Source organism: Macrotis lagotis, chromosome 6 (genome assembly GCF_037893015.1).
Source record: "Macrotis lagotis isolate mMagLag1 chromosome 6, bilby.v1.9.chrom.fasta, whole genome shotgun sequence".
Lineage (NCBI taxonomy): Eukaryota > Metazoa > Chordata > Mammalia > Peramelemorphia > Peramelidae > Macrotis > Macrotis lagotis.
Window position 1 is genome coordinate 166,851,599 of NC_133663.1, and position 24,511 is coordinate 166,876,109.

At 33.8% G+C, this 24,511-nt stretch overlaps 1 protein-coding gene across 1 annotated transcript in view; it reads right to left on the minus strand.

Moving 5' to 3' along the window:
* NALCN (sodium leak channel, non-selective) overlaps positions 1 to 24,511 on the minus strand; it is a 278,783-nt gene that overhangs the window by 135,072 nt on the left and 119,200 nt on the right. Inside the window, exon 9 of the mRNA XM_074192773.1 lies at positions 13,683 to 13,757. Within this exon, the coding sequence (XP_074048874.1) occupies positions 13,683 to 13,757 (75 nt within the window). The remainder of the gene's footprint in view (positions 1 to 13,682; positions 13,758 to 24,511) is intronic.

Sequence of the window (24,511 nt, forward strand, 5' to 3'; positions counted from 1 at the left end):
TAAGAGACTTAGACTGAGGGGAGTGGAACATACTTGTAATATAATAATAATGATGATGATAATAATGTATCTGCCACTTTACGATGCTTTACAACTTTAATTTCGTTTGTCTCATAACAAACCTATAAGGTAGGTACTACTATTATCCTAATTTTATAGTTGAAGAAACTGAGGTTTATATCAATGATATAAATTTTTAAAGTTCTACTTTCCATTTGTTATTTTTCATTTCTCTTTTTTGTGAGGGGTGGATCTAGAATATTTACAGGTTTTATTTCGAACCAATTTTATGGTCAATATTTATTTCCTTTGACACATTGAGAATAAAATCTATACAAATCTATTAATCAATAAATAAGCATTTATTATGAACCTACTTTACTGTGCCAGGTATTGAAAATATTTAATGGTCTATGGTGGCGACCCTAAGCAAAGCATTTTGTCCTTGTACAGGAAAACAAAGGATTACATTAAAGGTAAAGTAGTCATCCCATATAAAAGAAGAGAAATAATTAACGTTCATTCTTCCCCAGACCTGTGGCTGCTCTCTCTCCCTTCTTTATTCCTACATTCCTTAGCTAAGGAGACTTAAGGATTTTTCTTATCCTTCATAATATACCTTCAAAGATACAGTTACTAATGAAGTGGAACTTAGGCATTTTACCAAAGAATCTTACAGCCCTAGACTCAAAAATTTAAGAAAAATCTTAAATTCTAAAATAAATAAATGAAAATCCACCTTTCATTCATTTTAGAAATCTCTTTCTTTTTTGACATTTTATACAAAAGCACAAAGAGAGAGATTAAAGCTTAAATCATGAGGAACTTCATCTTAGGTGTGGATTCCAATTAACTTTGTTACTGATTGCTTTGTAAATCTTAGTCTCAGAGTTCCTCACTAAATGAAGGTGAGAATTTGGAAAATAAATGCAAGCTGCCAAAGGTAGTACTGGCTAGGCTCCAAGTGCTTATATAACTTCCTCTCCTCTGGTTTTAGAGTAAAAATTATTGTGAAGGGAAAAGAGGTATATTTCCTGTGTATGAACATAGTAGTCAAAAAAAAAAGGGAAGTGTTAATGTTCTAGTTTTTCTTCTCTTTAATCAATGCACAAATGAAAAAAGAAAGTAGCGAATGTCTAGCATAATTCAAAAATAAAACAGATATTTTCATTAATTGGAAAAAAGACTGACTCTTCCCCTTGATAATTTTTTTTTAATTTAGAGAACAAAATATTTATAGTAGGAATCTGCAGAACCTTTTATCACACATTTCAGTGACTACTGAACATGATAGCCTTTACTTAGGTGTTGCTACCACATGAACCCAAAACCTGATGCTTATCAGGATGTCACTCCTTTAGAGCTAGAAAAGACTTAAGAGGATATCATTCTGAGCTTCACTTTTATATAAAGAAACTGAACACAAAAGAATGTGGGCAATTTTCTCAAGGGAAACTGGATTTTTTCACCTTTTTTCGAAAAAAGAATTATTTTCTCTCATTTCTATATCCCTCAAACTTTGAAAGTGGGAAGGGAAAGAGGGAACTTTAAGGGAAATTTTGTATACTGTAATATTGTTCTACTAACTTTGCAGTGGTTAAAAAGCTAGAATACTAATTCTTACTACTTAGACTATCTCTGCCTCGGTCTCTCAAATTTGGTTTTTGATCTTCATTCTCCTTCTGGGGCAGAAAGGTATAAATAGGAATTGTGGAGATAAAATCAAGGGGATGGAATTAGGAAATTGTCCAGAAACTCCTTCAATCTCTTTGGTTTCCACAATATAAATGGTTTTTAAGAGGTTCCATGAGGGAATATAAAAGTCTCCTTTCATGGTGGTATGGTTTTCATAATACATATTTTCTCTATTCCGAGTCTCTCTTCAGTTTATACCCTAGCCTTTGGCCAAAATAAGAATGAAAATAAGAAAACAAATACACCAAACTACTATATACAAATGATGAAGTACAAAGGCAAGGCAAAAATAGATTGGTCTATCTTTCTACACTAGGAAAACAAAGTATAAATAAAAATGCATATAACCAAGTGTATAAAATTATTGTAGCTAGATTGTGTTAGTCCAACCTTTAGGAGTTAAATAGTTCTGGAAAGAACTCTAGAACTTCTGAAGGTTTTGCTGGAATACAAGTTTTCAAATTACAAAGTGGTGGCAATGGGGGATAACAATATAGATGAGATCATGGATTTTCAAAAAAAGGTCTAAGTATAGAAAAATTATTAATGATTGATCTTAATGGGGTCAAAAAGAAGTTTTATCTGATTCAGCTATAGCACTAGTATTTTTTTCAGAAAATAACAAGAATAATTCTGCTACCAAAATAATCCTTTGGAAGAATAGACAATTTACAAAGAGATCACATGTGGAAAGAAGAAAGAGTTAGAGATTATAAGATAGGATACAGGGAAAAATTGAGAAGTTGGGGCTAGAAGTGTTAGAAAAACAGAAAGAAAAAGTAGTGTATATCCATGGCTTTGTCTATTTGACTTTATGTTTTATATTATTTGTTAGACCTCGAGTTTCTTCTCTCTTTTCACTCATTTCTGCTGAAATCTCATCTATTCTTCAAGAACTTCAAGAACCAAAACACCACATTTCCCCTTGAAGCCTTACCTGATAATCTCAACAAGCACCGATTTTTCCCTGATCTAAGTACGTAGCCTGGTGTAGTTGGGGAAAAAAAAAAGCAGCAGCTCTGGTTTGGAATTAGGAGATCACAGTGCAAATCCCAGTTCTGATACAATAATATGATATGATATGATATGATATGATATGATATGATATACCATGATGTAATATATAACATAATATGATATATATTCATATATATATATACAGATATATATATATATATATATATATATATATATAATACAACACAATTTATAACAGTATAACAACAAAGCATGTAGCCTAGGAATAAGAATTCTTGTACTACATGATTGACAAGGGTGGTTGGCAAGAAATACTTTTGTTTAGTAAGAACCACCTAAATACTAGTCTGTAGTCTTTCCACCTTTCTCACATACTTCTCAAATTCCACATTGTTGTAGAATTATTTTTCTCCCTACTGCACCACAAGCTGTATGGGGGCAGAAGCTGTGTCTTACTTAGTTTTGTATTTCTCAAAGATCACCTGGTAGCATGGTCCTCCTATACTTTGGATAGCTTAATAAATGTCTGTTCACCAGTATGGATGTGTTTTGTCTTAAAAGAAACCAAGGAGAAAGACTAATTTTAAAAGTATACATGTGGTATTATATAAATGTAAAAAGGGTCTACACTACTACTATTCCTTCGTTCTAAAACTTTACATTGACTGAGACAGGCTTCTTTAATTTCTGAGACACACACACACACACACACACACACACACACACACACACACACACACACACACACAGACTGCTTTAAAATCAATTCTCACCCACCCCTGTCTTAACAGTCTAATTTCCTATTGCCTGTGAAAAGACTTCAGCAAATGTGTCAGCTTTCTCTTAGTTAATTATCTCCCTTGTTATCTTTGGTAGTGCAGAAAGTTCTGAGTTCTTACAATTTTATAATCTTGATGAAAGGAGCCATATGAAGCTAAGTTCACTTAGTAAAGCAAAGGGCTAGAATCCCAGAGAATCTGAATTGGAGCTTTTGCTCTAAATATGATCCTACCTTTCCTGGGCAAATTACTCTTTTATGTCCCTACTCTTTTTCAAATAAAAGGTTACTTACTTCAGAGCAGTGTTGTGGAAGAAATGGTAAGAAAAGCAGTAAAGAATCATTGTATAATTAGAAGAACAAAACCAACAAACGCCCATTGTGTAAGCTTGAGCAGGTCACAAAAACTCATGCTTGTAGTTTTATAACTAAAGCAGAATAACAGTGCAGTGAGGAAACTACTTGCTAAGTGGATAGGATCAGTGCTGATTAGATTCCAGGATCTTTTTACCATCTCCCACTGACAAAATTGGGAGGCAGGAGAATCTGGTTTTAGTCAATTGGAGAATGAAGCTGAACTTCTGTTTTTAGTGCTGACCATAACATGCTTTCTTTCAAAATTTTCACTGAAGTGAAATGCTAATATTCTTTAGTGTGAGTGTGAAGATTGCTAGTTACCTAGTTTCCATCTGTAAAAAAGAGAGGCTGATTTCTCAATGTCTTTAAATTGTATAGATACAATTAAAAACATTTTCACTGTTATTATTGTCCCCATTATATAGAAGAGGGGCAATATGGTTCCAGAAATCATACAGCTAATAGGTGTCTGATGCTATATTTGAATTCAAGTCTTTCCAATTCTCAGTCTAACATTCTACCTCCCCAACTAGTTTTGGATTTAAAATTCTAGTTTTAAATATTGGCTCTAAAACTTACTCTTGAGTGACCTTGGTTAGTCATTTCCTCTCCTTGTCATTAGTTTCCTCTTTAACCAAGGGGCTTGAACTAAAATCTTCTCTGTATGACATAAAAACATTGTTTCTCCTTTTGTTCAGTTGTTTTAGTCAAGTCTGATTCTTCATGATCCCTTTTGGGGTTTTCTTGGCAGAGATACAGTAGTGGTTGTCATTTCCTTCTCCAGCTCATTTTTAAAGGTAAGGAAACTGAAGCAAACAGTATTAAAAATGTCTTAATCCAAGTTCACACAGGTAGTGAGTGTCTGAGGAAACATTTGAACTCAGGATTATCAGTCTCTCAGACTCCAAGCCTGGTACTCTATCCATGACACCAAATAGCTGCCCCTTTGTTCCTTCTGCTCCCAGAAGACTTCACTTATTTGCATTCTCCTTTGGATTTGGGGATGGCCTTCCAGTTATGGAAGAAATTATACAGAAGACCAGCAGACAAACTATTACTGACCCAGAATCAATTTATTCCTGCATTATAATCTCTGATTATTTGGCTCAAAATGGTACCTTTTCTGTCTTTATCATTAACACCTAATTGTGCTTTTTTTTCCCTATTTCTTTTGCCCTCCCCTGACCTCTCTCCCTTTCCCAAGCCTTGGCCTTACTATCAAGTGACCCTTTGAATGCCCTTGTCACTGATTTGATTTCTTAGCCTGCCAATTACAAGAGGTGAGAGAGAGAAGTTGGATTAAGATTAGTATGATGTAAAGAATGATTAAATGAGACTAAGAGAAACTGGACTGAAAACACTATTTGAGTTGTTGGACAAGTCACTTACCCATTCTTTCACTCAATTTTCACATTTGTGAAATGCCTCCCAAATTTAAACAATTCTTCTATTTTTATGCACAGTTCAAATTGGACCTCAGGCACTTATTACCTGTGTGATCTTGGGCAAATCAATGAACCTCTTTCTGACTCAGTTTTCTCAACTGTAAAGTGTAAACAATTGTACCTTCTTCCCAGGGTTGTTTGAATGATAAAGGGAAATAAAAGCACTTAGCAAAATTCTTCATATATAGGAGGCCCTTAAAGGATTTTTTAAAGGTATTTGTTAAAATAAATAAACAAATAAAATTTGTTAAAAATTCTATCAAAATGAAAGAAAATTAAACTAAACTAAGCTTATGGACAGTACTTGTATAAAATACAACAATCCATACCTTAAAACTAAAAAATATGAAATTAAAAAGAAAAATGATTTCATGGGGTTTTTTTAGACATTAGTATGTGTCTAGGCACATCTTGTACTCAAATCTCTGCCTAGGAAAAGAGATGGAGGGAGGAAAAAGTAGATGATCAAGGATAAGGACAACTCTTGAAATAAAATTGGAGGCTATATTAAGAAAAAGAAAACCAGCATTTTCTCCAAAGCATCTACAACTCTTTCCCTGACCTTCCCTGCCAGACAAGCTCTGCCACAGACACCAGGGAGAGTCATCAAAAAATGAAAAGTAATCAAATTTAGTCTAGGATGTGAATAAGACTTTTATTAAAGCTGGATTTTTTTTTCAAATCATAGCTTTGAATTTAATCTAGACACACTATCTACCATTTTCTTTTTTATTATTCTTTTCCTGAGGCTTCCCCATAGTTCTCTCAGGGCTTTATAGATTCTATATGATTTAAAAAAAATCAACCACCATAAAATATGAATCCGAGGATAGTAGAAAAAATCATTAGGGTTATAAAATATCTATTCAGCTTGCAAAATATTATGGAATCACCCACATGTCACCCACCCTTCTCCTAGATAGCTGTATCATCCTATAATACAGTTTATTTTGAGGCAGAGAAAAAATGTAGCAAATTATGAACGTATGAATGTACCAGAAACAAAATCTGTAGTCTTAAATATTGTTAAATCTTGGTAAATGGGGGGAGATTTCCCACTCTTGAGATGTAAATGGACTACCATTGTTTCACTGTATCCTGATCTCCTCAATCTTCAATCCTCCAACCTAATTCAGTCTAATAAAAGGGGGGAGGGAATTCACCTTTTGCCCTCTAAATAAGGGGCATGACCATAAAAAATCTGGGTTGGACCTTCACTCAAGGCCAGTCATTTCTGAACTCTCTGGCCCAGTCAACTATGCTTAACTATTCTTTTATCTTTCTCTCTTTATCACTTTCTTTTGGGTTGTAACTTCTTTCAATAAATCTCTATTTTCTTCCACACTTGCATTCCCGTGATTCATCACAGGCAATAATCAAACTCAAGTGGATACAATATTATTTGATACTAATTCTAAATTTGAGGTTAAAGGTTTTATTTATTTTCTCCATAAGCTCTGCCAAATCAAGTAAATAAACATTCTTTAAAGACTATGTCCCAGGAAAATTGTGTAATACTGAGAATATAATAAAACAAAAATGAGTTTCTGTTTTCAAGGAACTAATAGTATAATTGGAGAAGATAGCAAATAAATATGTCCATATAAGCTATATTGCTATATAGATATATTTATATCTATTTGATTAATTTTAGGTCAATCACAGAGAGAAGACATCAACAGTTTTTTTTATTTTTTTATGTTTTCTCAATACCTGAATACTGGTTCATTCTCTCTCTCTCTCTCTCTCTCTCTCTCTCTCTCTCTCTCTCTCTCTCTCTCTCTCTCTCTTTCTCTGGCCCAGTCAACTCTGCTTGACTGCTCTTTTATCTCTATCTCTCACTCTCTCTCTTTATCTATCCCTCTTTCTTTCTCTACCTCACTCTCTGTTTAACAGATCTTTATTATTCAATCTGTTTTAAGTGCTTCTGACTCTTCAAGAGGAGACTTTTTTTTTAACCCTTTTTCACTTTGTTACATTCTGTAATAAAATCCTGCGCAGTTTTACATCCCAGAGAGCTGCCAATTCCTTTGCCTTTTCAGTGGCCTTCAATCTTCAGTCTTCAATCTCTAAATTTTTAAAATTCAGCAACAATATTAGTGCCTATTTGAACTATAAATCTCATTGAATAAAAGGAATATGAGGAAGGAAATTCTTCAGTTACAAGCTAGCAGCAAGGAGACTTGTACCATAAACATAAAGTCAAAGTGAATCATTTCAAGAAAACAATGATACAAGCTTGATACTACTAGGAAATGTAGTTTATCACAGTTCTTTTCTTTTCTTTTTTTTGCAAGGCAAATGGGGTTAAGTGGCTTGCCCAAGGCCATACAGCTAGGTAATTATTAAGTGTCTGAGATCTGATTTGAACTCAGATACTCCTGACTCCAGGGCCAGTGCTGTATCCACTGCGCCACCTAGGCACCCCTTCACAGTTCTTTGCAAGAAAAAATATTATCCACAGCATCCAAGAACTAGAAGTGGGGAAAGGAAGAAACACAGGATGGAAAACTGTATGTCCCAGTATGGGGTAGTATAAAGTCTTCTTGGTTTGGAATCAGAGGATTTTAGTTAGTATGGTGAAACTACAAGTTAATACTTGTGTGATGTTGGACAGTTCACTTTACCATTCTGAGTCTTTATTTCATCATTTGGAAAATGAGGAACTAGGATCGATATAAGTTGATTTCTCTTACAGTTCTAAATCTATGATCTTTTGACTATTCCTTAAATTGGAAATCATAATTGTGGATTTATAGATGATTCTTGGTTGAAATTCAAGTCAAAAATCGTTTTCATTCATGGAAGAGACATTTGGGCATCAAGAAATGTGAATTCTAGGTCTGCCTACAGTTATGTGAATGTGTATGTACGTATTTGTGTAACTTTCCAGACTGTCTTTTTTCCTTATATATAAATGGTTCCAATAATGCTCATAATTTTTATTTCATGGGATAAGCTAGAAAAGTAATTATAAAAAGTGATTTATAAATAAAGAATAATTCTTGTATAGTACAGAGTCTTGTGATTTCATCAAGTTATTCTTTCCACCTATGAAGATTGCAGCACATTCTACAACCTAGTAAAGTCTATAAAAATTACCATGACTGAAAAAGTTTCCAAAATTAGCTCAAGTCGCTATCAAGTATATTTGTGAGGATATTCCAATTGACTAACACCTATCAGGGCTTGTGTTCCTCTGGTTTTGCCTTCAGGGTTTCAAGGTCAATTCCATAAAACAAGACATAAGTTGATAAAAATATTAACTATAAATAGTGGTAATAGGGAAATTTTAATTTAAAAATTCATTTCAATTCTAGGGCAGTTAGGTGTCAGAGTAAATAGAGAAAGAGCCCTGGAGTCAGGAGAACTTGCATTCAATCTGGTCTAAGACATTTATTAGTTGTGTGTCCCTGGGCAAGTCACTTAATCCTCAATGACTCTCTCCAAAAAAAGCCATTTCAATCTTGCAAAGAAGGCAATGGAAAGTTAGGCCTTTGGTGGTTTTTGGTAATAACCTAAATATTATTCCTTCAGGAATTCTTGAGGGTAGAACGAAGGTTACACTGTAAGTAGGCATTTATCATTCTTGTCGGTATGCTTTCTTTTTAAATTTTAAGTATCAAATTGTCATCTTATCCAGTCAGTCAGCAACATTTACCAAGCTTGCAAAATGTGCAGAATGTTACATTATGTTCTTGGGGGAGCAACTAAAGAAACAAAAGACAGAGATCCAAGCTTCAAGTATTTAGAATGTTTAGGTGTAGCATCCTGTGACATTGATCTTCTTTTAAGATCTTTTCTCTCTCTGGATTCAAACACACTGAACAGTCTCTTCTTGCATCTTTCAGTATCTGTTTCTAAAGTCACAAAACTGTATCTTCCATTATCTCCTGCATCTTTTCCTCCTTTGTGCTGTTATTCCTCTCCCCCCCCCTTTTTGAATGTTATTTGATTTTTCTATAACATGCAAAGATAATTTTCAGCATTCATCTTTTTGCAAGTTTTTGAATTTCCACATATTTCTACCTCTCTTTCCTTCCCCCAATCCCATGACATCAAGTAATCAGATATAGGTTATATATATATATGATTATGTTAAACATATTTTCATATTGGTCATATTGTGAAAGAAGAACTAGTGCTATTATTTCTGAAGCTCATTAGTTGGTTTCTATATTTTCACATACACTTCCCTAACTCTAGTTCCCTGGATGGCACTTTCATGCCATGTTGGGACATGACCAACATGGATCTTGGTAACAAAACTTACTTCTCCCAGGTGAATGAAGCTGGTCTCTTTCCTCAGCTTAGGAATTATCCCTATTCTTTCAATACCCAAATTGAAGGTTTCTTGTAGCATAATCTATATTTATTACATTATTCTGTTGCTGTGGCTTCTGCTGATGATTATACTGAGTTTTCAATCTTACCACCTGACAATCCATAATAATCTACATAGTATGTAAATAGAAGTATGGGATACATTGGAAAAAATTTTGAATTGCTTTTTTATTCTTATATACACTAGAAAATATCAGATAAATAATTTTTATCATTGGTTTTCAAATAGAGAAGAAACTATAAAACATACACTTTTTGTCTAGCTTTGTGTAGCAGCTATCACAAAGATCACTGTCTGAAACTGTATGGAATATTTTACACATGATATAAGTTATAGAGAATTTATTTTCTATAAATTCAGCTCTCTAGTTGTGGAAGTGGAATAAACAATTAGACCAGAAAAATGTAAAGATTTTATTGGGTGTGATCTTTCTGTTGGCTAGGTATTGGATGAGCACTTAATTACAAAGTTTTTTCTTTTCTTTTGCATACTTTCTTTTGAAAAATTTGTCCCTTTGATCAAAAGTATATATAATGATTAGGTAGTACTGTTACAAATGACTGCATCAAAACATGTTCAAAAAAAGCCCATATTAGATAGCAAATAGTTCTGAATTTGTATAGTTTTACTAAGAAGTAGTATCTGTGTTCAGGGGCTTATAGGAAGAAGACAATATGGAAGATAAAACATTGTTTAATACATAGCAAAATATTAATCTAAAAGTTATTCATATATGCATGCTTATTTATAAATATGTAGAAGCATTAAATATTTAGTATAAAGACAATACTAAATTCTTGTATTAATAAAAAGCTTTGCATAAGCACAATTATACATTAAAGCTTTTATGACTTCAAAGTGAACTAAGATTTTTGGGAAATTATTTAAATATTACTATCTTCTGAATCACAATCTAGCATATTTCCTTTTCTACTGTCCCCAAACTAATAACATAGATTCTATACATTTAAGACTTTAATAGATCGTCTTTAGTTTGGTAACAAAATAACTTAATAATCAAGTGCAACTTTATAGAAGATTTTTGAGAGGTCACAACTGAATAAAAAAGGGACCCTTCAAAGTCTTCTCCATTTCCAATGAGTTGGTAAATCTTAGCATTGAAATATTATAAGTAAGTTATATTACAAAGGTCAGAATCATTAGTGCCTGGAATGAAATGGGTGGAAAATGAAGAGGCAGCTTTTGAAAACTAGAGGACTAGGGACATTTTTTTTTAGGTTTTTGCAAGGCAAATGGGGTTACCTGGCTTGCCCAAGACCACACAGCTAGGTAATTATTAATTGTCTGAGACCGGATTTGAACCCAGGTACTCCTGACTCCAGGGCCGGTGCTTTATCCACTGCGCCACCTAGCTGCCCCATGGGGACATTTTTAATTAGTGTATAGGACCACATTTCTTTTAAAGATAAAAACCAAGAGTTTAGATATTGGAAATACACTTACAGATGAGATCAAAGAGATCCATAGTCATATGAAAATTGCTCTAACGGTGGCTAGGTGGCGCAGTGGATAAAGCACCGGCCCTGGAGTCAGGAGTACCTGGGTTCAAATCCGGTCTCAGACAATTAATAATTACCTAGCTGTGTGGTCTTGGGCAAGCCAGGTAACCCCATTTGCCTTGCAAAAACCTAAAAAAAATTGCTCTAAATCATTACCTGTTAGAGAAATGTAAATTAAAGCATCTCTGAGGTACCACCTCACACCTCTCAGACTGGCCAATATGACCAAAAAGGACAATGATCATTGTTGGAAGGGTTGAGAGAAATCTGGTTGTTGGTGGAGCTGTGAACTCATCCAACCTTTCTGGAGAGCAATTTGGAATTATGCCCAAAAGGCAACAAAAATGTGCATACCCTTTGATCTAGCAATACCACTATTGGTTCTATACCCTGAAGAGATGATGAAAAAGGGTAAAACATCAGTTGTACAAAAATATTCATAGCAGCCCTGTTTGTGGTGGCGAAGAATTGGAAATCAAGTAAATAAAAGTCCTTCAAATGGGGAATGGCTTAGCAAACTGTGGTATATGTATGTCATGGAACACTATTGTTCTATTAGAAACCAAGAGGGATGGGAATTCAGGGAAACCTGGAAGCATTTGCATGAACTGATTCTGAGCGAGATAAGCAGAACCAGAAAAACATTGTACACCTTAATAGCAACATGGGGGCAATGATCAACCTTGATGGACTCGCTCATTCCATCAGTGCAACAATCAGGGACAATTTGGGGATGTCTCTGATGCAGAATACCATTTGTATCCAAAGAAAGAACTGTGGAGTTTGAACAAAGACTAAGTACAATTACCTTTAATTTAGGAAAAAACCCTGATATCTTATTATTTGATCTTGTTATACTTTATGTTTCTTCCTTAAGGATATGATTTCTCTCTCGTCACATTCAATTTGGATCAATGTATACCATGGAAACAATGTAAAAACTAAAGAATACCTTCTGTGGGTGGTGGGGGGAGGGAAGTAAGATTAGGGGAAAAATTGTAAAACAAAATAAACAAAAACTTTAAAAAACAAAAACAAAAACAAAAAAAAAGAAACAAATAAATAAGGATATAGGAAATACAAATTACCCCCAAATATTTGAGTAGATACATGGTGTCAGCTAAATTATTAAACAAAAAATAATACGAATTGGCAAGTAGCAAACTAACTAATGATCAGAAAGCATTATAAAGAAAACTATGCCAAAAACTGGGCTAATGAGTGGAGTTACAAAGAAAATGCAAAAACAATCTCTCTTCTCAAATTTTTTGTTGTGGTTATATTATTTCTTTTTGTGCTTTTCAATGATCAAATGATTTTATTATGTCTTTGATGCTGTGATCAAGAGGAATTGGTTGTATGCACAGTAGCTCCCCATTCAAACACAAAGTATCATTGGGAGCTATCTAATAGTTAATCAAAAGGCATTTATTCATGAGATGTAACAGATGAGTTATTCTCAAAGTTATATAGCACACAGTGCATTACAATTTTATGGTCCAGGAAGCAAGTCTCATTGTCATCTAAAGTCTTGAATTCTCCCACTGTTGATCTTTCAATTTTAGAGGGCATTTTGATTTACTTTTCAGTGAACAAAAATTTTCTGAGCATCTGGTATCTATCAGTTCCCAGGTTGGGTTTTGTGTCTGTTAGTAAAATTAAATCATTATACTGAAGAAAGGCTCAACACAAGAAAAATTCTCAAGTTAGTTTCAATAGATAAACTTGAAGCCCAGACTATGGTGTAGATTTTTTTTCTGCTTCCTAATATAACCTTAGATTTACACATGTTAAAGCATCATTTGAGGGCCCAAGAATACTGGAAAACTCTTAAGTTAGAACTTGAAATTCTTTTAATTGTATCTATGGCACAAATATGCATTCTAATTACAATCCCCTGCCACTGATTTTTTTTTTCAAAATCCATGTAGCTTAACATAGTTTGCAAGATGATAAATAAGAAAATCTATAAATTAAAATAGGACATCCACTTTTGCTACCTTATGTCCAGTTCCTGGGCATCTTAATCCTTCCTTAATTAACTATCCAACTCTTATAATCATGTAGTGGATGCCAGTACATGATTATAAGAGTTGGATGACCTATTGGAGATCAGAAAGCCAGATATAAAGATAGTGTAGTATGGTTTGCTCTTGGTCTTAAGTCAATAGACTCAAGGTCTTATTGTGCCCGGTAATTTTTTTTTTTTTTGGCAATTTAACCTCCGAATGCATTCCCCATTGTACACTTCTCACCCTGGAAGTCATTAAGTATGTGGCATAGAAAATTATTTCTTCTTATCACCGGGATTAGTCACAGATAATTATGTAGTCACTGCAAGTGGATGATGACCTAGTGCCATAACTGAATAGGAGATTGGATTGAATCTCACTGGGGAGATTGCAGTACTGTTTGTTTTTTACACTATTCAGTACTTTAGAAATCCCACTCTTTTAAAATCAAAATTTTCTCAATGACGTTATATGCCTCGGAATCATGAAACATTTTTCTTGAAAATGGAAATATTAATACAAATAATCAGATAAGCCATAAATATTGCTTACTTGTTTAAGTTTCTTTAGATCTTCATCAAGCTCAAGGTTGTCCAAAATTACAGCAACAAACAAACTCAGAAGAATCTACAAATTGATAAGGTGACAGTTAAAAAAATAAAACACAATGCATAGAAATATATCTAAAATCATGTATATATTTTTCCTTCTCTGATTTACAAATATACAGTATCTTGCTAAATGGATAACGAAAAATTGAAAACTGAAAATTAACATGAAATCTGTTTAATGACTAGACATGAAAAGACATTAAAAAGAAAACAAAATATAAATTTTTAATATGAAACCATTTTAAATATGAAACCAAATTGAATTCTTTCTGAAATATAATGAACCACATGATTAAAAAAGATATGTAGAGAAGCAAAAATTATATTTTATACCAATTTTATTCTTATATTGCATAGAGGTTATTTTTTTACATTTGTATTCCTCTATTCAGTTCCAATTTCAAGAAACTAACTTGTTTTCCATTGGGAAATCTCTTTTATTAACATCTTCCTCAAACCTCTTTTTTCTCCTCATTTATGCTTTCATTCATTTATAATTAATTAAATGCTTATTATATGATCGGGGGTAAAATAAAGTTGCCCTCAGTGAGCTTACATTTTGCTTTGGGGAAAACAATATGTATATAGATGAGCAAAAACAAACATAAATAAAGCAAATACAAAGTAAAAAACCCTCCAGGGAAGGGAGAGAATCATAAAAAGTCTTGTTTAGGAGAGGGCTTTGAGCCTTGAAGGTAATTACATTTTTTAGAGGTGGACATTAGGAAGGAGCATTTTCCTAGGCATGGGGAGCAAATTATTAAAAGGTATTTAGTTACTATGTGTTTTCCATCCATTAAATTAATTGCTAAGAAGGTCAAAGCAACTTAATAACAATTTCAAATTTTAGGCACATTGTTAACTAAAATGTTTTGACCATTTCTTCATGTCCATTGAGAAAAGATTAAAAAAAATTTAAGGGTGGCTGGGTGGTGCAGTGGATAGAGCAAAGGCCTTGGAGTCAGGAGGACCTGAGTTCAAATGTGACCTCAGACACTTAATTACCTAGCTGTGTGGCCTTGAGCAAGCCACTTAACCCCATTGCCTTGTGAAAACCTAAAAAAAAAACAAACCTTAAAGTCACATATTATAAACTGACTGTCAGGCATGATTTCTCCATAGAGAGTGTTATATAAAAAAGAAAAGTTTAGTGATAAAGGAGATTCTCCTGTCTCCTATTTTTTTTCCTTTTTTTAAAAGTTTTTTTTTGCAAGGCAGTGGGGTTAAGTGGCTTGTCCAAGGCCACACAGCTAGGTAATTATTAAAGTGTCTGAGGTCACATTTGAACTCCTGACTCCAGGGTCGGTGCTCTATCCACCGTGCCACCTAGTCACCCCCTTTCTCCTATTTCTATGCTGATATGAGAGTGGTTATTTTAGATGAATGAGTTATATCTTCCCACACACTAATCCTCAAGCCCTCATACACATCCTTACCCATTCACTTTGCCATCCACATTTTCATTTGCCCATCCAAATCCTTCAAGGTACATACTCTTGTATGTCTTAGCTATCCATGGCCATTCCCATCCACAATGTTCTTTTCCTTTAGTTCTTTCTGGTTAAATTTGTGGTTTAATCATTTCACTAGCACCTGACTCTTCAGGACTCCATTTGGGGTTTTCTTGGCAGAGAAACTAGAGCTTTGTCATTTCCTTTTCCAACTCATTTTATAAATAAGGAACTGAGACAGAGTTAATTGACTTGCCTGGGATCACACAGCTATTAAATGTCTGAGGATAGATCTGAAGTCAGAAAAACAAGTCATCTTGATTCCAAGACCAGTTGTACACACACACACACAGTACTATACAATCAAAAATTTTAAAAAAGTTTATTGATTGATTTTATGAGATAGATCTTTTAATGTCATCCTACTGTTTTTGTTTTTTGTCTTTCAGTCATTTTAGTCTTGTTGTCAAGAGTCATTGAACAAGTAGAGAAGTCAGATTTGACCTCGTCTTTCCGATTCGAGGCCCAGTACTCTATACATTGGTCAAGTAGACCAAAATATATCCTCAGTTGAATGACTAAGGTTGGATGGGCAGAGGGGAAGAAAAAGAATGGATAGGCCAGAAAGCACTTATAAAAGAGTCCTTAGGGAAATCACATGGGGATCATGAGGCAACATAGGGTTGAAGGCGTAAAAGAGTAGCAAGGCCAGTTAAATCACTTTTTTAAAATGTATACTTTCAATTTTATTGATTTTCATTTTTTATATTACAAATATCTACAGATCAGTAACCTTTCTTCAGAGATTTCTTGTAACAAAATAAAAGAGGTAAGAGAAGCTAATAATAGTGACCTTATCTCATAGTTTAAAATATTTCACATTTATAGCCATATTCAATTTTCTATTTAAAAAATATTAACATAAATCTGTTTTCTCCTCTTCTCAACTTTTTACCCTATTTAAAATAATAAAGAAAAAGGCAAGCTTCTTTTAATCAATATGTAGTCAACAAAATAAAAATTTCTCGGAATGTACACATATTTATATACATCTCACTCTACACCTTAAAATGACCACCTCTCTGTATTGGAAGGTATGTTTAATCATAATTTCTTTGCATCATGATTGGTCATTGTATTAATCATATTTCATACAGCTTTTAGACTTGTCTTTATGGTGTTTTTGTTCTATAAATTTTTCTGGTTCTGTTCAATTCATTTTACATTAGTTTATAATAATCTTCAAAATTAATAATTTTTTATAATATTGATGCAATAGCATGAATTCCTTTGGTTTTACTTCCTTCACTTTTTATTGAAGTCTATTTTTAATGAACATTTTGCTAAGTGGATGCTAAGCTCTGTTGTTTCTAGATGCTGTAGGGTTATAATGATTAGTATCCTCTAAGTGTGGTATCCTCTAAATTTGGTACACTTCACTCACACAACATAAATTAGGGTTCAACCTTAGACCATTAGTTAAAGGAGGAATTAGTTTCCATGATGACTGCTCAAAAATATTTTTGAATGAAACTACTGTTGCTTTTCCTTCTTTTTTCCTGTTACTTTTATTATGGGACATATTTCCTATAAATTCTAGAGTAGATGCAACCACTCTGGATTTAGAGTCAGGAAGATCTGAGTTTGAATGAAGCCTCAGAAGCCTGGGTAATTCTGGGTAAGTAACTTGAATTAACCTTGCTCAGTTGCTTCATCTGGAAAATTTGGATCTTGTAGCTTCCCAGAGATGTTGTGAAAATCAAATGTGTTACCATTTCTAAGTGCTTTATATACCATAGCAGTATATAAATAATACTATATAAATGGTAACTATTATTATTCATTGAGGAATGTATTCATTTGCAATCAGTAAATTCTTATCGAATTTTGTTTGGGCACATAAGATAATACTTATTTTATACATTAATAAAGATTCTGTTCTAGACCAGTTGCATCAAATTTTATGTTTGCCATTGTGATTATAATGTGATTCCATGACAAGCACATGAATTAGATTTGAATGAGGGTGTATGTGCTAAGTCACCAGTATCACTTTCTCCTTCAGAGTCACCTAGGTCCAGTAGCCAGATATGAATCAGTGATCAGATGTGTTTGGAGATGACCCTGGATACAAGACAATCAAGGTTAAGTGACTTATCCAAAATCAGTTAGCCATTATCAAGTGTCTGAGGCCAGATTAGAACTCCAGGCCTCCTGACCCAACTGTGCCATCTAGCTGCCCTAGTATCACATTTAAATAGAAACATGAACCTTTGAGCCAAACACAAGGATCCTTGTGTCTCTATGTGCTAACAGATTGTTGACTTAGAAAACCATATAACATTATCTATGTTCTGTTGTATTTTTGTTTATTTTATTAATTCTCAATTACATTAAAAATTGTGGGCTGCCATGAGGTCTGCCAGTGGCAGAAGTGTGCTCAACACCTCTGTTTACCATGATAATTACTAGACTTGGTGGGGGAGTATTGAAGAGATAAACTTTAACAGTTGGAGAAAATACTTAACAAAGGGATTAGTTTGTACATGAGGAACCTCATGTGAAGGGAGATAAAGAAAAAGTTCTGGCCTGAATGTTAGGGTAGCTAAGATTTTAAAAAAGGCCTCCAAGCAGTTTACAATTTAATCTGATGCAGTCTACTGCATATAGACCAATAAACATATTATGAGGTTGAATTTGATGAAAACAGAACTAGATATAGTGCTCTAAGAAAAAAAATAGAGGGATGGGCAGAGGCAAATTGGCAGAAAAAAATCAGGGACTCACCTGACTTCTCCCCCAGAGCCATCCAAATTCCCCTAAAACAAATTATGGAGTGGCACAACCCACAAAAGGACAAGTGAAACAATTTTCCAGTCCAAGAGAACTTAGAAACTTGACAGAAAAGTTCTGTTGGCCCAGGTTGAGGGTGAAAGACTATTCCCAGAGCTCTCAGTCCACAGATGGCAAGGAGATCAAACAAATGGTCAGAAGAGATTATGAGTGTCTCTTTGTTGGCACTGGGTGCAGTACTCTATTGCTTTGTCCATCTGCAGATCTAGATCTGCAGTCATGAATGGCAGTCCCAGACCAGGAGAGGCACTAGCACATCAAGAGAGTTTATGACTGGTCATAGAATTTTATGGAATTGATTATATGGAAAAGGAGGCACAAAATCTCACAGGACAAAATCATAAAAATTAGAATTGAGCAAGTTGAAGCTAATGACTCTAAGAGGTATCAAGAAACAATAAAGAAATCAAAAGAATGAAAAAATAGAAGACAATATGAATTATCTCATTAGAAAAAACACTTGACCTAGAAATTAGAATCAGGAGCGATAGTTATTGAATTTCCTGAAAGCTCTGATTTAATAAAAAAGGGGCCTTGGTGTCATCTTTCAAGAAATAATCAAAGAAAACTGCCCTGATATTCTAGAACCAGAGGGTAAAAATAGAAATGAAAAGACTTTACTGATCACTTACTAAAAGAGACCCCAATATGAAAGCTCCCAAGAATTTTCTAATCAAATTCCAGAACTCTCAGTTCAAGGAGACAAAATATTGCAAACAATCAGAAATATCTGCAGCCAAAGTCAGAATTACATAAGATTGAGCAATTGCTACAATAATGGGAAAAAAGGTTTGAAATAATGCAAAAAGTATAGGAGCTAGTTTTAGAAAGAAGAAACATCTACCCAGTGAAACAAGGCATAAATTTTTAGAGGAAAAATGGAAATTCAATGGCGTGGAGAACTTTCAAGCATTCCTGAAGAAAAGACTAGAGTTGAAAAGAATACCTGGCTTGCAAGTACAAGTCTTAAGAGAAGTATAAAAAAAGTAAATAAGGGACTTAATAAGGTTAGACTGTTTTCACTCCCACATGGGAATTGTGATGTCACAATGATTTTTCCCCCTTTAGTAGCAGGAAATGTAGGTTAAAAACTTATTTTGAACCTGAAGACTTTAACTAGGTGGGTAGCTCTATGTTCCAAAGAGTTTGATATGTGGAACAAGTCAAATGTTTATAGAAAGTAAACACTCATTTTAGACAAAGAAAGACATGCCCCTTTTAATGTTGCTAAGGATAGTTCCCCCCCAACATCACATATATACTATTTGATGATTATGTGTAATGAGATATTGCCTTTTTCAGCAATATATTTTCAAGGAACTTGTTTTATAGGCTGTGTTCTGGGGACTTCAGTTGAAGCCAGAAAAGTGCAAGAAAAAGAAGAATTTTATTCCCATTTCCATGCTTGTAAGTGATCCCCCCAAAAATGCTAAGTTGGCATGCAAGACTGGCATGGAGTAAAACCACACTTAAATATCATGCAACATCTAACACATTAGACTATAAGCTCCTTTAGGTCAGGAACTTTTACCTGCTTTTGTGTCCCCAGTACTTTAGGTATTTAATAAAGGTTTATTGGTTGACTTATTGAAGACTAAAGAGATATAGATCTGGTATAAGTGCAATGACATCATAATAAGACTGTCCTGAAGCACATAGAGTTTTTCCTCTATGGGTATCCTTCAGTTGCACTCACAGTCCTAGAAGAGTCTACACATCTCCTGATAGGGTGTGTATATTGGAGGGACTATGTCTCAAGATCATGGGGAAAACATTTCATTAACATTTTTCTTATTGTGCTATTTGATTAAAAGAGTCAATTTTGAATTAATGGGACCCTTTACCTGGATAAATAAAGTTAAATACATTTGTGGGCCCTTATAATCTAAAGTTATAAGTGGCTACAAACTCACAAGGTATCTTGAATAGTCTAGGGTGGGGGAACCACTGCACATACTGTGGGGTGCCCTCTGCTGATTCTGTAGGAGCTCCTAATAGAAAGTATATCCTCACTATAATTGTGAAGGTAAGAAAGATGACTAATTTAGTTTTTTTCATGTTTCATTTATATTGTCATCAAGAATGTCAGTAATGTTATATTACCTATAATAATGTGGTTTGAGATATTCTACTTCAATGTACCAAACAAAATTGGGCAAAGGATACAAAATTGGACAGTTTTCAGACAAAGCAATCAAAGCTATCAGTAGTCCTATAAAAAGGTTCTAAATAATTATTGATAAGAGAAATGTGAATGAAAACAATTCTAAATTACTATCCCACACCTGTCAGATAGACTAATATTGTAGAAAAGGAAAATGGCAAAGTTAGAGGAGATGTAGGAAAGTTAAAATATTAATGTACAATACTGATTCAACCATTCTGGAGAGCAATTTGTAATTATGTCCAAAGGGCTATATTTAATACCCTTTGATCAAGCAGTATCACTACCAAGACTATATCCTAAAGAGATAAAGCAAAAAGGAAAAGTACCTCTCTCTCTCTCTCTCTCTCTCTCTCTATATATATATATATATATATATATATATATATATATATACACAAATTTATTTAGAACAATTCTTTTAGTGGTGGTAAAGAACTAGAAATTGAGGAAATATCTATCAATTGAGGAATGACTAAACAAGTTATTGTATAAAATTTTGATGGAATATTGCTGTGCTCTAAGAAATGATGAGTAGGATGCTCTCAGAAAAATATTGGAAAGACATACATTAAATGATGCAAAGTAAAATGAACAGAAGGAGAACATTGTTCACAGTAACAGCAATATTGTATGATTCATCAACTATGAATAAAATCTACTCTCAGCAATACAATGATCCAAGACAATTCTGTAGGACTTATGATGAAAGGAGCTGCCCATCTCCAGAGGAAGAAATGGTAGAACCTGAATTTAGGCTCTGGGAGGAGAAAGTGATATTGGTGACTTAGCACAGTACCCCCTTACTCAAATCCAGTGCATGTGCTTATCACAGAATCACCTCCTTTGATGTCATGGTCTTCTTTGAGAATGAAGGACAAATATCATCATTATCAAGATCATCATCATTATCAGATCAAAGATACATTTTTTGTTTGTATTTTCTTTCATAGAATGACTTACATAGGAATGTTTTTACACTATTATATACATATATAATCTATGCCAAACTGTCTATCTTCTCAATGGTGGGGGAGAAATGAGGGAGAGAATTCTGAACTCAAACTTTGAAAAAAATACTAAATTTGTTTTTACGTCTAATTGAGAAAGATTAAAATGTTAAATGAGATTAAACAGAAAGAAAATAACAAAGAAAAAAGTAGCACCCAAAGCCTTTTCAAATTGGTGGAGAAGGAATGGTCAAAATCTGCAGGATAGATAAGGTTCTTGTTGGTAGGGGTCTTATGGGATTGGAGGTGGAGATGTAGAACAAGGAAAGAGGAGATATAATACTGTCCAATAGAGCACTATTTTCACTATTCTTTCCAATTATCTGCTTACCTATTTTGTTTCTATGCTCCTCCTGAAGGACTGAAAATGCTGTCAGGGTTCTCAAATTTCATTAGTCTATAAATTTAATATCATGAAGCAAATGTTCTTGGACCTCACCCTCATTTTAGCTATGCTAGAACTTAAATTCATTTTTAATTCATTTAATTCATTTTAATTATGTTTCCATTGTACTACATTGCCTTTCCTAATATATAAGGAGTGAATGAAAGAACCAATAATTCAGAAATCACTGGATGCCCTGAATGTAATAATACATATGGACAATCTATGCTAATTAGAAACTGACCTATAAATGTTTAATTGTTATATATTATTATTCAAGATGCTCTTTCAAGAAGCTCACATGTATTAAGCTAAAAATAGTTCTTTAGTTAATAAATGGAACTGAAGGATGTGTACCAAGCAATATATCAATGTAGCAGAGAAATTTTAAAAGTTTTATGCCATACCAATTTTTGAGAAGTTCATAGTGAATCATCATTCGGGTGAAGCACATTATGATTTGTCAATTCTAAATTATTCGGTCACCCTGCCCTAATTTAGTGCTTATAATAATTTTTGTTTCTGAATCTACATTATTATCTCATGGTACATTGTAATAGCCACTGCTACTTAGGAAATAAATGTACTTTCTCCATGGGAAAAATTCTTAATAATCATTTTAAAACACTGCATATATTTCTTAGTTCTTTCCTCACCTCTCTGATATTTTCTTCCCCTGCCATGCTTTTCTACAAGTTGTTGAAAACTTTGAGGAATGCATTTCACATTGAAGGGGAGAGTTCAGACCATAGGTCTCTGATTCTGTCTTGGGAAAATCTTCCTTGCATGCATCAACAAATACTGGAAATAAAATAAATACAGCATATACATTATTTACATGCTTATACACTGGTGTATGGTAGGGGGGATCTCTAAAATGAAAAATCTACAATATGAAAAATGATCTAGTCCATTTTATTTCAAAATTTTATAATCCCATGAGAACAATTTATAGTTAATAGTATATAATTTATGGTAAATTTGATGATTTATTATAAAGAGGTTTATAAAATTTACAGTTAATAATAAATGTTTTCCTAACTCATTTGGGGATGAGTGGTAAGGATGAGAAGGCCTGGAGTCATGATGTCTCATCTCCCTGAGTTCCAATTTGACCTCAGGTACTTAAGAACTCTGCAACCCTAGGCAAGTCATATAAGACTATTTAACTTAGTTTCTCATTAGTAACATAATCTGGAGAAGGAAATGGCAAACGATTCCAGTGTATTTGCAAAGAAACTCCCCATACACGGGGTCATGAAGAGTGGGAAACTGGGTTGCTTGCTGAAGCTATACTTCCACTAATGTTTTCCCATGCTATCATTGTCCCATTATGAAACTTTGAACTTTTAATATCCAAATATCCACCCAAAATAGTGAGAGACAAGGTGACATACCATGAGAAAAAAGCATTAGTCTAGGAGATAGGAAGACCTGAGACTGGATCCTTCCTTTCACAACCATAAGAATAATTGCATGATATTAAGTTTTCTCATCTATAAAACAGGGATAAAAATAGCCACACTGTCTACCCGCACCAAAAATACTTAGGGATATATGACTAGAAATAATATGGAGAGAGTAAGAAGCACTGGAAAGGGCTTGTGCTCCCCTGCTATCCAGGTAATATCAAGAATTCAAGAGGTCCCTAGGATTCAGGGGTAGACTCTCTATGAATTAGGACAAGGATTCAAGACCAGTGATGGTGTGAGATCTGCTTTGTTGGAAGGAATATTTCAGTCAATGAACTCATGGAGTTAGCCAAGGTTAAGTACCTAACCCATAGGTTTGTTTTGAAGGTCAAATGAAATAATACATATAAAGCACTTCATGAATTTTAAGATGCTTTTCTTTTGAAAAGTAATGCTTTGCTCTGTCAAAACCTTTAATGTAATTTCTGTAAGGAAAATGTGGTGAGAAAATCTTTTTCCATTTAAAATGGCAATTGCTATGCAAAGTTATAGTCTTAGATTTATGCTTAGAGCCCTGAGAGGATAAATCCTTTGCCCAGGCCACCTTAGAGGTCTTTCAGTCTAACTGTTCGATTTTATAATTCAGGAAATTGAGTCCCAGAGAGGCTAAGGGATTGGACTAGGGTTACACAGCTAGAACTCATTTGAAATGGAACTTGAAGCCATGTCTTCCTGACTTAAGTTCATCTTTTCATTCATTGAGCCATTTTACATCTAAAGGGCAATTAATATGATCATATATCTTATTTGTTTCAGGCATTATCCTGAGCAAAAAAAAAAAGGTAGATTTGCTTTTTAATTCTTACTTCCTCATAATGAATTCATTGCTAAAGGATTAATTTGATAGAAACAGCATCAAGAGCAATGACAAGGACCCTCAATTAGGATCAGAATAGGTCCTAACTCTGATACTTTTGCTTTATGTAAGGAGGGAAAAATTTCATTTTATTTTTCTGAACCTCTTGGGTAAAATGAGGATAAATCTTCTGTCACAGAGCTGTTGTGAGGAAAGTGCATTGCAGGTCAAAAGTTCCATATGCTTGTAAGTTATTTTCATTAACCATTAAGGCGTAATGGAACAATAATAGTACTGGAAGTCAAAGCACCTGGATTCAAATCCTATCTCTGATACATCTAATCTCTAGGACTTGAGCAAGTCACTTATATTTCTTTGACCTTGGATTTCTTCATCTTTAAAAGGTAGGAATTGGAGTAGATCAAGGATTCTTAGTCTTTATTTATTTGGTTCAGGTCTCCTTCAGTATTAAATTCTATCATCCTAGATTCTTTAGACTTGGTTGTGACGTCCCTTCCTCCATCTCTCTCTTCTCCTTCTCTCAATAACATTTCTATCTGCATAGAGTATGACTTCTAGGTTCAGTTCAACTCACTGCTCAAGTTGATGAAAGTTGTCATTTATTTTTATGTTTTGTTT